This window comes from Aptenodytes patagonicus, chromosome 11 (assembly GCF_965638725.1).
Source record: "Aptenodytes patagonicus chromosome 11, bAptPat1.pri.cur, whole genome shotgun sequence".
Classification (NCBI taxonomy): domain Eukaryota; kingdom Metazoa; phylum Chordata; class Aves; order Sphenisciformes; family Spheniscidae; genus Aptenodytes; species Aptenodytes patagonicus.
The window spans coordinates 1,358,304-1,373,570 of record NC_134959.1 but is presented as its reverse complement, the minus strand read 5'-3'; the positions used below and the strand labels follow the sequence as shown (position 1 = coordinate 1,373,570).

Genomic DNA, 15,267 nt, shown 5'->3' with positions numbered 1-15,267 from the left:
TCTGCGATAGCGGTACCTGCCACGTCAGTGATGGCAGCTCCCTCCCGGGGCCCTGCCGGCCCTCTGGGGCTTCCCAGCTGAGGGGGACGGGGGCAGCGGGACCCCGGGGGGGCCCAGGGGGGCCGGGCAGAGCTGCCCAGAGCCTGACAGCCCCCGTGCCGGCAGCCGGCAGCCCCGCGCCCCCCACCCTGCGCAGCCCCTTTGTGTCGGCGAGACAAAAGCGCGGCCTGTGCCGGAGCCCAGACAAGGGGCGGTTTGTCTGCTGGCAAGAGCTGGCGCGGCCGAGGCAGCCACGGTCGTGGCACAGCCTGTGGTCGTGGCACAGCCGTGCCCGGGCACCTCTCCGGGGCTGAGCGGGCACCGAGGACGGGCAGGAGACCCGGCAGCACCGGGCACCGCAGCACCTGGTCCCCTGGGCCGCCCGGGGCCAGTGCTGGGGCAGGACGGAGTCGGCCGTGCCTCGGCACCACGTGCTACCGGGCCCTGCCATCACCATGCTGCCAGGTGAGACGGCACGGGGACAGGCTCGCCACGAGCTGGGCATCTCCTCCTTCCCCCCAGGATGGGGACAGCAGGGCAGGGGACAGGAATCCCCCCCCACCCAAAGGAGCCGGGATGGGGAAAGGGACATTATGGGGGCATTTGGTTCATGTTCCTGGTACACGGAGCCGCAGGACACCGGCACCCCTGCCCTGACACCGGCTCCACCGCGTCCTGATCCCGCAAGGTGGGACTGGGCACTCCGCGATGCCGGCACCTTCCCTCTGGCCGGGAAACGGGGTCCCCACCCCGCTCCAGTGCTGGGAAGAACTCCCCGGTGGGGACAGGGGTGCTGCCTGCTCCTGCCCGCTCCCGCCATCCCACCCCCCGTGCCACCGTGGTGCCCAGCCCCAGTGGGTGACACCACGGCAGTGCCACCTGGAACATGTCCTCCCCTGCCACCGGCAGCCTCCCGGCCCCGCTCCCCCCCGCTCCGAGCCCCCACCCACCGGGGCGCTGGTCCCTGCCGCAGAAATCCCCTCTGGCCTCTGCCTGCATGGTCACGCCGCGACGCTGGCCACGCCGCCCCGCTCCGACCTGGGCTCACCGGCTGCCTGGCGGGGAGCGGGGCCGGCATCAGGGCTCCCTCCCCGCACGTCGCTCTGCTGACTCACGTCAAACCGCAGAGCCAGGCAGCAGCCGGCTCCGGCCACCCCACCGGCATAGGCCCCACTCCCAGCCGGTGCCCGGCCCGGTGGCACTGTCCCCCCGCGCAGCTCCCAAGGGCCAGATGCCCCGGGTGCTGCAGGAGGGCACGGCCGGGGCAGCCACCACGACAGGGGCCGCAGCACGGCCGTGCGCAGGGCACATGCGGGAGGGACAGGCATCCATGGGAGCCCCGGCACCACCCGTGTCACCGTGCAGGACCCTGCTGCAGCCCCCCCCCCCCCCCCCGCCAATGCCGGGGCCCCCCCGGCTCCACCGGCACAGCCGCCACCCCGTCCCCGAGTGCCCCAGCCCTCCGCGCTCCTCCACCAGCACCGGCACACCTGCACGGGGGTGTCTGCCCCGGCACCCCACCTCCGTGCCCGGCACCCCCCCCGCACCTCAGCCTGCCCTGGGCACCCCGTACCCTGGCCTGGCACCCCACTGCACCCCCACGTCCCCTGGGCACCCCACTGCTCCCCCATGTCCTGTGGGCACCCCACTGCACCCCCACGTCCCCTGGGCACCCCACTGCTCCCCCATGTCCTGTGGGCACCCCACTGCACCCCCACGTCCCCTGGGCACCCCACTGCACCCCCATGTCCTGTGGGCACCCCACTGCTCCCCCATGTCCCCTGGGCACCCCACTGCACACCCAGACCCCCATCCCAGACTCTCCCTGCACACACACCCCGTGCCTGTCCCCAGGCCCACCCCCCCCCCCGCCCCGCCCTGGCCCCCAGCCCCCCTCCCCCATCCCACCGACCCCCACCCCCACCCCCGCTGCGGCCGGGCACCCCCCAGCACGGCCCCACGCACACCTGGGCACACGCACGCTCCCCCCACGCACACTTGCACCCCCCACGCACCCCCCCTTTGCACACACATCCCCCCCCACCCCCATCCAGAGCCCCCTGCACCCCCCCTTGCACCCTCCCCCCCCGTACCCCCCCGCGTAGCCCCCTGCATCCCCGTACACACCCCCCGGCACACCCCCTGCACGCACACCCCCTGCACGCACACCCCCTGCGCACCCACCCCTTGCACACCCACCCCTTGCACACCCACCCCCCGCACACCCCGCCCTACATCTCCTTCTGCACCCCCCCGCACCCCCCCCGGCCCTCCCCCGCGCCCCGCGGGGCCCGGCCCGGTTCCGCCCGCTGCGGGCTCCCGCCTGGCGGAGCCGCCCGGCCCGGGGCCGCGGTGATGGGCGCGCCGGTCCGTTCCTCGTCCCCCCCTCCCCGCCCCGGCCGCCCTCACCTGCGGTGCCGGCCGCTCCCGGAGCCTCCATGGGCCGGGCCGGGCCGGGGCCGGTGCCGGGGCCGGTGCCGGTGCTGGGCGGGGCGGGCCCGGTGCCAGCCCGCAGCCCGCACGCTCCTGCCCGCCGCGGCGGGGGCGGTTCTGGGGGCGGTGCGGGGGCGGGGGCCGGGAGGGGGGGGGGGACGCGACACCGGGACCGGCCCCGCCCGCCCCGGGGGACCGGGGACACCGGGGGGTGCGGAGAAGACCCGGGAGTGCGGGTCCGGGGGGCGGGAGGCGCGGCGGGGACCTGCGGGGGGGGGGGGGCGCAGATCCGGGACGCAGAGGAGACCCGAGGCGGGGGGACGCGGGAACCGGGGGTGCGGCGGGGACCCCGGGAGCGCGGCGGGGTGGCGGGGTGGAGCCGGGGGGACCCCAGCTGCGGGGGCCGGGGACGCCGGGGCACGGGGGGCCGGGTCGCAGCGGCGAGTCCGGGGGTGCGGAGGGGTCTCGGTCCCGGGCACAGCGGGGACCCCCCCCCCGGCCCGGCCCGGCCCGGCCCGGCCCGGCTCCGCCCCCCGGGCCCGGAGCGGGCCCCCGCCGCCGTTGCCGGGGCGGGGCCCCGCGTTGCTAGGGGGCGTGTCCGGCCGCCGCGGGCCTCTCGCGAGATCCGCCCTCCCGTTGCCTGGAGACGGCGGCGCCAGCGGCAGCCGCCATGGTGAGAGCGGGCCCGGGCCCGGGCCCGGGCCGGGGCGGGGGGGAGAGCCGGGAGACGGGCTGGGGAGCGGGGGGGGAGAGAGAGCCCCGGGGCGGTCTGGGGGGCTCTGGGCCTGCTGCTGAAGGGTCCCCTGGAGCCGGGGGGTGCGGGCAGGGGGAGGACAGCGGGGCCTGGCCCGCTCGTGGGGAGGGGAGGGGAGGGGAGGGGAGGGGAGGGAGGCCCTCGGCAGCGCTGCCCTGACGCTCCCGAGGCGTCGCTTCGGGCAGGTGCATTTCGTGCCCCGGGGGGGCTTCACGGTGGAGCTGAGGCGGCAGCGGCTGGGCGCGAGCTGCGGGTGTCCTTGGAGGGTCTCGGGGGGGCTTCCAGGCTCCTCCCGGGGACCCCGGCTCCGTCAGCCGGCGGCTCCCTGCCGCCGTTCTCACCCTTGTCCCAGCCGTGAGGGCGGGTGTGCTTCGCGGCCTGGGCCCGCGCGGGGGGCACGGAGCAGCACGGCTTCCTCCCGGCGCCCGGGCCGCGCGCGCACCTCGCGCGTTTCGCTTTCTTTCCCCAGGCACCCAAAAAAAAAGTTGGGAAAAAAGGGAAAGGGAGCAAAGCGCCGGCAGTGGTGGATGCCTTGTCCCCGAAGGAGATGAGCAAGGAGCAGGTGAGAGGTGCCCCGTCTCCCAGCCCACCCCCGGGTAGAAGGACGTTGCCGCTTGCAAGAACAGTGCTCGGGACCCCCGCTTGGCGCCTGGCTCCGGCTCCGGGGACGACAGGTGGCGGAGGGTGACGGAGACAAGCGGCCGGGGTTCATTTCGCTGCCTGACGCCTGTCTGGGCTGTGTGTGGGGTTCTCTCTGTTCCCGGAAGGAGCAGCCACCTCATCCCACCCTCCCTTCCGCTGGTCCGGGGCATTCCGCTCTCCAGCCCTGTGCCCTCGCTTGTCTTCTCCCCGACTCCGTAACCCCGGCAGCCCGCTCAGCCAGGTGATGGCTCAGCCTGGAGCTCTGTGATTGCAGCCTGCTGCGCTCTCAGTCACGTCGCTGCTGGGGCAGGAGGCTCCCGTAGGCGCGGGGAGGGCAGGCAGAGGCGGAAGGTGCAGCCGCTGCCCCTCGGCTGCTCCTAGTCCCGCTTGTTTTGCCGGGAGTCCTACAAACAGAGGAGGAGATGGCCCTCGCCTGGGGACCTCGCTCCTGGGATAAGATCTTGCATGTCTCAGTGCAAGCAGTGTGCCCAGGTGGCCAAAAAGGCCAATGGCATCCTGGCCTGTATCAGAAATAGTGTGGCCAGCAGGAGCAGGGCAGTGATCGTGCCCCTGTACTCGGCCCTGGTGAGGCCGCACCTCGAATACTGTGTTCAGTTTTGGGCCCCTCACTACAAGAAGGACATTGAGGTGCTGGAGCGTGTCCAGAGAAGGGCAACGAGGCTGGTGAGGGGTCTGGAGAACAAGGCTGATGAGGAGCGGCTGAGGGCACTGGGGTTGTTCAGCCTGGAGAAGAGGAGGCTCAGGGGAGACCTGATCGCTCTCTACAACTCCCTGAAAGGAGGTTGTAGCGAGGGGGGGGTCGGTCTCTTCTCCCAAGCGATAGAACGAAACGGCCTCAAGCTGCGCCAGGGGAGGTTTACGTTGGACGTGAGGAAAAATTTCTTCACCGAAAGGGTTGTCAAGCGCTGGAACAGGCTGCCCAGGGAAGTGGCAGAGTCACCATCCCTGGAGGTGTTTAAAAGACGTGCAGACGTGGTGCTCAGGGACGTGGTTTAGTGGTGGACTTGGCAGTGCTGGGTTAACGGTTGGACCTGATGACCTTAAGGGTCTTTTCCAACCTAAATGATTCTATGATTCAGTAGTATTTAGGCACCTGAAAATGGTGTTACCAGACACTGCGAGACAGAATATCTGAGCCCGGGCTGCTTACAGTAGTAGGGTAAGGTTTTGTTACTCCTTTTCCAGAGGCTGATGGGTTCCGTAAGGTCCAGGGTGTGTCAGGGCTCCTCCCCTTCTCTCCTGCGCTTCTCCGTCCCAGTAACAGCCACTGTGTCCTGCCAGGTTTGCGACACAGCTTGCCACGGGCGTCTTGCAGAGGCGTCTGTCCGAGGCCTCCTTTTCCCCCTACCTGGCTCTTCCCCTTGGCTTTGCAGCTGGAAAAGCACGTCGCGCGTCTCCGGGAGGAGCTGGACCGGGAACGGGAAGAGCGCAACTATTTCCAGCTGGAGCGTGACAAGATCCACACCTTCTGGGAGATCACCCGCCGGCAGCTGGAGGAGAGGAGAGCAGAGCTGCGGAACAAGGACCGGGAGATGGAGGAGGCGGAGGAGCGGCATCAAGTGGAGATCAAGGTGGGAGGGGAGAAGGCTGGGAGGTGTTATGAGTGCCCCAAGCTCCGGGTGAGCCTCGGGCAGCTCTGAGGGGGAGAGGGAAGAAGAGGAGGAGCTGGGCGGGATGCAAGTCTCGGCCAATATCCCAGCTGCGGGTGTCTCCTGCTGAAGCCCCTCACCCGGTCTGTGGCTTGTCTGTAGGTTTACAAGCAGAAGGTGAAGCACTTGCTGTACGAACACCAGGAAAACCTCACCGAGCTGAAGGCAGAGGGCACCCTGTCCGTGAAGCGGGCCCAGAAGGATCACTGGGCCCAGGAGATGGAGCTGCGTAAAGACGTGCGCTCCTTGAAAGTGGAGCTGAAGGAGCAGGAGCTGGCCAACGAGGTGGTGGTGAAAAACATGCGCCTGGTACGTCCCTGGCCAGGCCGGAACCGCGTGCGAGGGGCCTCTGCTGCAGGGGGAGGTGGTGGGGCCGCCGGCTGAGCCCTCCCAGCCCCGGCGCCAGAGCGGGAGCCCGCCTCCCCGTCTCTCTCCGTGGGGTGGGATGGGGTTTCCTGCAGGCGCCGGTGGACTTCGAGGCACTAGAAAGTCGGTGGGGGAACGGGGAGAAGGGCTTCCTGGGGCAGGTCCTGTGAACCCCCCCCTCCCGCAGCAGGGAGCTGCGAGAGCAGCCGGAGAGCCCACGAGCCGCCGTTTGCACGGATAACGTGGGATTGGTGCCACGGGCGGGAGCCTTTCCCAGGGAGCGGGAGGGAATTCCTCGGGATGCGGCTGACTCAGGATTTGGTTGTCTGCCTCTAACACGTAGCTTCTCCCTAACAGAAACAGGAGGAGGAGATCACCCGGCTGTGCACCGACTTCGAGAGACAAGTGAAAGGTCGGGACGTGCGTGTAGCTCCTGCGTGGCCTCCCTTTGCCAGTGTGCCGGGGAAGGCTCCTCCGAGCTCTGCCGGGCTCCCTGGCAGAGCCTTGAGCAGAAAGGGGGCCGGTTTTCCCCCAATTCTTGCCCTCCCCCCCGTGCTCTGGGGCTGCCAGACCCCCCAGCGTCGCGCGAACGGAACAAGGCCAGGCGCCTGTAGTGTGGGCTGAGGGGTGCAGCTGCCTGGCCGCGCTTCTCCAGGCCGCGGGGTGGGGTGGCTGGAGGAGCCCTTGCAGAGTCCTTGCTCCAGCGTCCTTCCTCAGGGGACGTTTCAGGTTCTCACGGGCTGACTTGGAGCGTGTCCATGCCCTCTTTCCGAGGACGCTATTTCTGGGCTCTGCTCTCCGTGGTCCCAGCGTAACTGCTCTGCACGCTGGTGGCAGCTGCGGTGACGCTGCTAACGAGCGTCTTGTCCTCGAGTGACGCCGCGGTGGCACGCGCCGGGCTGGCGCTGGCTAACGGAGCTGGGGTGCATTACGCAGGGTCTCCAGGAGGTCCTCACTCAGCCCCCTGTGCGCTCCCCCAGAGATCGAGGCCAAGTACACCAAGAAGATGCAAGTGCTGCGGGACGAGCTTGACTTGCGGAGGAAGACGGAGATCCACGAGGTGGAGGAGAGGAAGAACAGCCAGATCAGCGAGCTGATGAGGAACCACGAGAAGGCCTTCAGTGACATCAAGAACTACTACAATGATATCACCCTCAAAAACCTGGCGCTCATCAGCTTGCTGAAGGTACTGCCCGCCCCGCTGCCGGCAGAGCGTCACCCTTCCACCGAGGGACCGGTCCCCTGAGGATTTCACCCAGACCTGGCCGGTGTGGGTGTGCGCGCTGCTGGTCTCCTGAGGGTTGTACACCGTTACACGAGCGAAGCTCTTGGGCACAGGGAGATGTCTCTTGCTGGGCCAGCAGCGGGAGGGTGTCCTGACGGTGTGGGAAGCTCTGAGGAGCCGGGCAGCCCCCAGGAGTCGGCACTCGTGTTCCCAAGAACAGGAGCAGGCGGAGGAGATGAAGAAGAGAGAGAATCACTTGGAAAAGGAGAAGGCGGATGTGCTGCTCCAGAACAAGCAGCTGAAGGAGCCCCTGCAGCAGGCCCAGGAGCAGGTGTCCGAGCTGCAGAAGAAGTTGGCCCACTATGACAAGGACAAGGAGGCCCTGACGGTGAGCGGCCAGCCCTGTCCTTTCCCGAGTCGCCGTGGCTCTTTCTGGAGGGAGTCGCTCAGCAGTCACCTCCGCCGCTCGGCCGGGAGCTGCTTGGCCAGATGGCCGAGCAAAGTCCTTTGAGCCCCTTGCAGCTTAGCTGGGCGTTCGTAAGATCTCGGGTGGGACTGCCGGGACTCCGGCAGCGAGAAACCAGAGTAGCCCCCGCTGCAGAGAGGGAAGGGGGCTGGTGTGGGTGCTGCCTGTTTTTTCTCGCCCGTGTCTCTGCTGGTCACTCTCCTCCCTTGCCGGAAGGCATCCCCCACACCTCCCAGAGAAACCCGTGCTCTTTGACTCTCCCTTCCTGCTCGCAGAACACAAAAGCCCGTTTGAAAGTCACCCAGAAGGAGCTGAAGGATCTTCAGTGGGAACACGAGGTGCTGGAGCAGAGGTTCAGTAAGGTGAGAGCTGCGGTGGGTCTGGGCATCCCACTTCCCTCTCCAAACCCTGTCGCCTCCGCGGAGGGCTGGGCACGGGCAATCAGCCGGGGCTGCCTGGGCTGTGCTTAGCCGGGGGCTTTCTGACGCTGGTAATCCAGAGCCGTGCGGTAACTGCTGCTTCCGACAAAGCTTCTCACAGCTTTGGCGTCTCCCGTGGTCAGCAGACAGGCCTGGCCTCCTACCCTGCTAAGCGATCACGCACGCTCCGGCGGTCCCCTCCCGGCCTGCGAGGGACTTGGCCGGGGCAGCGGCTCGGGGGCAGAGCCGTGGGGAGAGATTGTCACGGGCCACCGCCCCCCGGCCGCAGCTCGCTCCCTCCTTCTGCCGGCGTTCGGGGGTCGCTCCCCCCGCTTGCCGGGCTGGGCCGGCTCCGGATGAGTCCTGTCGGCTGAGTCCTCCCAGACTCAGCCTCTCCCCCCGCGGCTAACCCAGATAAATCTGTTGAGGCAGAAGAGAGCTCATTTGCAATTCGTAGAAATCCCCAGGAATATGAACATTGATCTGAGGCCTCGTTAACAATCCATCATTAAGGCAGCAACATATTCAGTGCATTCAGAAATAGGCTGTGGAGGAGAGATTGTGTCCTAATTAGGACACTTATTAACTAGCTGTGAGCCAGGGACTCCTGCCAGCTACGAGGAGGAGAGGAGAGACCCCCGTGTGCTGCGGGGCCCCCTCTGAGGTCTAAAACAGTGCCGCAACGAGCCCGTCGGCCCGTTCTGCCGTTGGGGGTGCCCCCTGCCTGGGGGGGAGGAGGAAGCAGAAGTGCAGGTGCTGCGGGGCTGCCAGCCACGGAGGGAGGGAGGGAGGGAAGCTGCGCGCCAGCACCTGCGTTCCCCCGCGGGCTGCAGGTGCCGTGGGGAACGGCCGGGCTCTCGCCGGAGCAGGCGGGAGGGCCGAGCTGCCGGACCTGTGTGCTGCCAGCCCCTGGGGGCCGCCAGCCCGGGGGTCCTGAGGGCGGTGTGAAGGCGTGCTGTCTTTGGGAGCAGGTGCAGGAGGAGCGAGACGAGCTCTATCGGAAGTTCACCAAAGCCATTAACGAGGTGCAGCAGAAGACGGGCTTCAAGAACCTGCTCCTGGAGCGCAAGCTGAAAGGACTCCTCAGCGTCCTGGAGAAAAAGGAGGTGGAGCTCAGCGAGGTCTTGGCAGCCTCCAACCTCGACCCGGGCGCCCTCTCCTTGGTCTCGCACAAGCTGGAGGTATGGTGCGCTGCCATGGGGCCCTGTGAAGGCTGGCCCTGGGGGGGCAGAGGCTGCTCTGGGGTGAACGCGGACCCCGGAGCGTGCGAGTCCCCGTCCTACGTGGCTGTAGCTGCCGCGTCACTCGTTCCCGGCGCTCCCAGGGCCACGCGCGGTGGCCGCAGGGCACTCCGTCTCTCTCTCGAGCGGAGCGCGTGGGTGTCGGAGTTTGGCACTGATCTCTGCCTCAGGTGGGGCCTGTTTTGAGGAGAACGGCCCCAGGCCGAGCAGCACTCGCCAGCGCTCCGTGCTGCCGAGCAGCCGGCTGCCTGCGGGGTTCGTCAGTGACCCGGGGTGCTCTGTGCACGGGGAGTCACAGCCGGTGAACCTCTCCTGGCCCCCCTGGCTGCAGAGACAGCACAGACGGCTTCCCAGGGGCTCCGCAACGTCTGCCGTGCTAAAAATAGGTGTGCAGAAAGCCTCGGTGCGGGGAGACCCACATTCCTGGAGCCTGCCGCAGCCGTAACTGGAGAAGCAGCACTTGCTTTGGGTTGGGTTGAGACGCAGGGGCCGCGGCTTCCACGCTCGGCTTGGCCACCGCCCCGGTGCCCTCCCGCTCGTCCCACGCCAGCCCGTTCCCCTTCCAGGTCCCCTCTGCGGTGGGCGGCAGCGAAGCGCGTGGACGCCCTCTTGCCAGGGTGGCGTGGGGATGCGCGCAGCAGCAGCCGAGGCTCTGGGGACCGTAGGACGGGGCAGGGGATGTGTCACCTACTGGCAGGTGCCGCGGCAGCAGGAAGGAAAACACATTCCTGGGAAGGCGTCACGGCGTCGAGCTCTCCCGCAGCTGCTGGGGTCTCGGAATTCCTCTGCTCAGCTGCCTCCAGCGCCTTCTCAGGGAGCCTCTCTCCCTGTAATTCGCCCGGTGCCATGACGGCAGGGCGGTGCTGCCAGAGCAGGTGCTGCCGTCCACCCCCCCCCCCAGCCCTTGCAGCGGGGCTGACGATGATGGCGGGGCTGTGCCGGCGCTGGTGGTGTTGGTCCAGGAGGTCCCCGTCCCTCGCCTCTGCCTGGGGCTGGCTGTCCCTGGCAGTGCTGGCTCAAAGGGAGCAGGGTGGTGGCCGCCTGCCAGGCCGTGCGGCGAGCTGCTCCGCTTGAGCCAGGCCCCCCTCACCCCCCAACCCCCCCCTTGGTGCCAGCTCAGCCGCTGCGCTGCAGCTCCTCCCCGCGCTCTGCCATGCCGCGCTCCTGCCCGTGGCACGGCCACCATGCCTCCCCGGGGGCCGGGCAACCGCTTGCCTGATGCGCCCTCTCCCTTTGCAGGACGTGCTCAATTCCAAGAACACCACCATCAAGGACCTGCAGCTCCAGCTGGCCCGAGCCTGCAAGGTGAGGGAAGGGGCTGGGGGCTGCCCTGTCCCCCCCGGGAAGGGGCTGGGGGCTGTCGGGTGATGGTTGCGGCTTTGCGGGGGGGTGCGTGGAAGCGGGACCTTCTGCTCCAGGCCTTGCACGGAGCGGAGGGAAGGGGACTCGCAGCAGGCCAGCTGAGCTGCTTCGTGCCCTGGGCCGGGCAGGACCCAGCCCAGGCTGCAGTTTCCCCTGTTCGCCCCGTGAAGGGAGGCACGTTGGGGTCTCCCCCCTCTGCAGAGGGGGCGTGCAGGGAGCCCATGCCCAGGCGCGGAGGGGCTTGGGCTGGAGCTGGGCTTCGGGCTGACCACGGGGCGCTTCTCTCGCAGGCGCACAACGACATGCTGCAGACCTTTGAGGCAAAGCTGACGGCCTTTGGGATCCCCCTGGACAACCTGGGCTTCAAGCCCCTGGTGAGCCCCGTGCCGGGGCAGGCGGTGGGGCAGGGCCCCGCAGGACTCCTCGCTGTGCCCACCTGACGCCGGCCAGCACCGAGGGACCCGCCGTGCCGGGCAGGGAGCGGGGCTGTGCCCCGTTCGTGCTCCGCGCCATTAAACAGACCCCAGTGAGCCTTCTGCAGGACCTGGAGGACCCTCTCTCTCCTCCCTGGGGGGGGGGGCCCTTTCTTCTGGAACAGCCCCCCCCCAGCAGCCCCCCACGCCTGTCACGGGGGGTGCCAGCCACGGGCAGCTGCCAGCTGGGTCAGCTCTGACCGAGCGGTGCCAGCGCAGCCCAGGTCCATGGCGCAGCCAGGGGGCTCCCAGCATCCCACCCGCCAGACCAGGCTGGAGCGGGGGCCCCCCTCCAGGCCCCCCTGCCTCCTGGGCTGGCCCCCCTGCCTGCGCTGCCCCTGGGGCTCCCCTCCAGAAGCCGTGTGAGCGCTGCCCCCCAGGAGGGTGATTTTTTGAGACCAACGGTGCTGTTTGAAGCCTTTAATGGTGCCGGCGGTGTAGTTTCACCCCCGATGACCGGCATCCCTGCGGGGAGGACGTGCCTTTCCCCTAACTGCCCCGGTACGTTGTGTAGGAGTAGGGGCTGATCAGCAGCGGGATGTGCAGCCTCTGGGTCGGGTCAGCGATGGTAAAGACGACCTGGGGGAGAGTGAGGAGGCAGCGGCTGCGATCCCCCTCCGGCGGGGCTCGGCAGCCGGAGCCGGGCCCTGGGGGATGCTCGGAGCAGAGCCGGCAGCGCCGCAGGAAGGGAGGCCGGGGCAGGCAGCTCCCGCAAGCCTGGCGGCGGCACCTGAGCCCCCATGGGCTCGTCCCCCTGGGGCTTTGGCCACGGCCGGCTCCCGTGGCACCTATCCCCTGCTCCCCGCGCTCTGCCCCCGGCCCCGTACCTCCACGAAGGGGTAGAAGCTGGCGCGCCCCAGGCCCTGCCAGTACGCTGCCGTCTCAAAGCGCAGCTTGTAGGTGCCGGCCTTGGCCTTCCCCGGAGCCAGGAGGGGCAGGCAGCGCCCGTCCTTGTCCGTCCACCTGCAGTCAGAAGGAGCAAGCCCTGACGCGGCGGCTGTCCCCGGCCCTGCCGCTGGCAGACCCCGGGGCGAAGGCTGCGCAGCCTCTCCTGGCGGCTTGCTGCCAGCTGGCTCCTGGGGGGGACAGGCAGCGGCATCCTCTGCCCCTTTCGCTGCCGACAGCTCTCCTACCTCTGCACCAGCTCCGTCCACTGCAGCCCCGGCTCCTGCAGCTGGGCCAGGTGGACGGCGAGGCCGGCCGCCGGCAGCCCTGTGGCCGTGTTCAGCACGTGGATGGTCAGGGAGCCGTTCGCCGTCTCGGACATGCCTTCGGCCTGGGGCAGAGGAGGAAGCGGGGCTGGGACGTGTCCCGGCAGCGCCGTCCGCCTCCCCCCTCTGCCGCACTATGGCCGAGCCCCCGGGTGCCCCCAGCCCCCGGACCGGCGGCCGCGCAGCCGGGGCTGTCCCAGGACAGCCCCCTCCCCCGTCCCCAGCACCCCGCTGCGCCCCAGGGCCGGGAGGCGGGCGCCCACGTCCCTCCCATGCCGTGGGGCTCGGCTCCGCCAGCCCCGGGGCCACAGCGCTGGGGCCCTGCCTGCAGCGGAGTGCTGCCTTCCCCAGAGGCGGCCCGGGCACCGCCGCCACCCGCGGCATGGGCGCCTGCCGGCTGCCTGCCTGGAGGGAGGGCTGCACGCCTGGGGCTCGCCCGCCCGTCCCGGTGGGCCGCGGCACGGCGGCAATGGCTGGCCTGGACCCAGGGAGGAAGCAGCCCCGTCCCCGTCGCCTTCCCTGCCCACGGTGTCACGTGCAGGCGAACGTTAACCCTGCAAGCGCTCCGGAGCTGCCTGGGACGGGCAGCCAGCGCGGGGTCAAGGGCAGCGCTGGGTGAGGGCGGCCGGTCCCCTTCTCCTCTGGGGGCCCCCAGGTCACACTTGGCAGGGTGGGAGCACAACCCGGGGGCTCCATCCCGCTGCTCCAGGGCTGCTGCCAGCCGGGCAGGGCCAGGCTGCCTGCCCGGAGCGGGACAAGCGCTCGCTGCTATCGCGGCACCGGCATCGGCTCCGGGCCTCGGCTGCCGGCCGAAGCGGGGACGCCGGAGAGGCACAACGGCGAGCAAGGGTGCCCGGCTGCTTACCTGGCTCTCCTCCGTCCCGCTCAGCCAGGGACCCGCCGCCGGCGACACCGCGCAAAATGCCATCCCCTGCCCCGGCCGCCTTTCGTGGCGTCGCAGCCTCTCCCCACAGAGCTAGCAAGGCTGGACACCGCTGTTGCAGCGCGGGACTGCGGCAGGGCCGGGCGCTCCTCCCCGGCTGGGCTGAGCCGGCGGGGGGTGGCTCCCCCCTGGGAGGTGCGCCCAGGAGCCCCGCCGGCACCCACGCTCCGGCAGCACCGCGGCCCCGGGGCTGGTGGACCAGAGCCCGGCGGGGTGTCGGGGCGCCGGGCCAGGAGGAGCCGCGGCAGAGCTGCCATCCCAGCCTCCCTGGAAAGCGCCTGGAGCGTGTCGGCGCTGTGGCGGCCAGGCACGTGGGCGCTGCCAGGAGCAGGCAGCGGCTTCGCCGTGGCCTAACCCTGCTCGTCTGCCCCGGCGGCTTCCCGCAGGCAGAGCTGGCTGTGGGGACCGGGCAGGGCGGAGGCCGGAGGTTGCCGGGGCTTCGGCACAGCTCCTAGCGGGGCTGCGAGGGGCGACGGCGGGAGCGTGGGGACTGCGGCCCCCCCCCGGTCTGCGCTGGGCGGAGGGGGAAGGAGCGATCCCTGCCCTGCACGGGGCCGCACCGCGGCTGCGCTGACCCAAGGGGACGGCGGGGGAGCGGGTGCGGGGGGGGCTGCGGCCTCCCCAGGGGCGCTCACCGGGGTGGGGGGGGGGCCCGGCTGCCCACCGTGGGGGCACAGGGTGGGCTCGGGACCTCACCTGCACTTTGATGAGGGCGGTGGCGGTGGCCTGCAGCCCGTACCCTTCCATGTCGGCCGCCTGGATCTCCAGGGTGTATTCGGGGACCACCTGCAGCGAGAGGCTGTGTCACCCCCGAACGGGGGTCGAGAGCCAGGCTGGGGGGGCGGCGGGGGGGGAGGGGGGGTGATGGGCTGTGCCCAGGGCTTGCCTGTGCCACCAGCCCCGCCGCAGCCACGGAAATCACGCCGGTGCTGCCGTCGATGGCAAACATGTGGGGCTGGGGCTGGTCCGGCGTCTGGCGCAGGATGGAGTAGACCACGACCCCGTTGTTGGAGCTCGCCGTGTCGTCCACATCCGTGGCCAGCACCCGCAGCACGGGGGTGCCTGGGAGCGGGCGGTTATCGGTGACGCCTCCCCCATCCCCCTGCCGCCGCCCTGGCACTGCCTCCTGCTCGGCGGCATGGGTCTCACCTGGCTTGGCCCCCTCCAGCACGGTGCAGTTGAAAACCGCCTGGGTGAAGACGGGCCGGTTGTCGTTCTGGTCCGTCACGGTGATGATGATCTCCATGGGGTCCTCCACGGGCTGCCCGTTGGCTGACACGGCGTGGGAGAAGAGCTGCGAGGGGCACCGTCAGCCCACGCGCGGCCCCGGGGACCGTCCCCTCCCCGTCCTGGCCCCCTACTCACCACGTATTTATCGATCTCCTCCCGGTCCAGTGGCTTCGTCACCTCCAGCCACCCCGTCTCCCGCTCGATGGTGAAGACGCCCACGGGGGGGGTGTCTGCCCCCTGCCCCGTGATGCTGTAGAAAACCTTGATCTCCTTGTCTTTGTTGGATTTGATCTGGCAGTGAGGCGGAGGGGGGAGTTAGAGGGGTCCCGGCATCCCGGGGACCCCCCTGCCCTGCACCCCATCCCCACAGGGCCGCGTACCTGCACCAGCTTCTTGGGGAAGGGGCCCCGCTCGTTCTCGGGGCAGTTGATGGGAGGGATGACCCAGTCCCTCTTCTGCCGCCGGAGGCCATGGCCGGGCTCGGGGAAGGTCAGCACGTCCTGCAGGACGGAGAGCGGGGCTGAGGGGCCGGGGGGGGGGGCAGAGCTCTGCCCAGGGGCCGGGGGTGGGGGGGCTGTCCTGCTGCCCCCCCCTCAGACGTGCATCAGGACGGTCCTACCTACCGGCAGGACGAGGAGGAGGAGGACGAAGGTGCAGGGCGACATGGCTCCGGCTGCGCTGGCTGCTCCTTCGAGCTCCAGCTGGGGACCTTCCCCGTGGCCGGCCGTGACCTTGGCCGAGTCCTGCCGGGAAAGCCGAGCGCCGGCCCACGGGTGCCAGCACGCGCAGGCGG

The 15,267-nt window shown here is 70.0% G+C and overlaps 3 protein-coding genes across 4 annotated transcripts in view; 2 read left to right on the top strand and 1 right to left on the bottom strand.

The window, feature by feature from the left end:
- The window catches only part of TUBB3 (tubulin beta 3 class III), a 2,896-nt gene extending 2,815 nt beyond the window's left edge, over positions 1–81 (top strand). Inside the window, 1 exon segment of the mRNA XM_076349191.1 lies at positions 78–81. Coding sequence (XP_076205306.1) covers positions 78–81 — 4 coding nt within the window.
- A 3,021-nt stretch (positions 82–3,102) lies between these two features.
- On the top strand, positions 3,103–11,156 carry DRC4 (dynein regulatory complex subunit 4). Of its 2 annotated transcripts, XM_076348982.1 has the most exons (11): positions 3,103–3,145; positions 3,696–3,788; positions 5,263–5,460; positions 5,641–5,847; positions 6,262–6,316; positions 6,885–7,090; positions 7,350–7,517; positions 7,871–7,957; positions 8,986–9,195; positions 10,495–10,560; positions 10,908–11,156. In XM_076348982.1, the coding sequence occupies exons 1-11, from the start codon at positions 3,143–3,145 to the stop codon at positions 11,055–11,057; spliced, it is 1,443 nt and encodes a 480-aa protein (XP_076205097.1). In that variant the 5' UTR covers positions 3,103–3,142; the 3' UTR covers positions 11,058–11,156. The 2 variants fall into 2 exon arrangements, with proteins under 2 accessions (XP_076205097.1, XP_076205098.1); XM_076348983.1 differs by lacking the exons at positions 3,103–3,145; positions 3,696–3,788 and adding an exon at positions 5,079–5,170.
- A 339-nt stretch (positions 11,157–11,495) lies between these two features.
- On the bottom strand, positions 11,496–15,161 carry LOC143165393 (cadherin-1-like). The gene is made up of 9 exons (XM_076348814.1): positions 15,098–15,161; positions 14,855–14,974; positions 14,610–14,765; positions 14,394–14,538; positions 14,131–14,306; positions 13,941–14,030; positions 12,224–12,366; positions 11,918–12,053; positions 11,496–11,669 (listed from the first exon to the last, which is right to left on the bottom strand). Exons 1-9 carry the CDS (start codon positions 15,137–15,139, stop codon positions 11,580–11,582), a joined length of 1,098 nt encoding a protein of 365 aa, XP_076204929.1. The 5' UTR covers positions 15,140–15,161; the 3' UTR covers positions 11,496–11,579.
- Between the last annotated feature and the right edge of the window lie 106 nt (positions 15,162–15,267).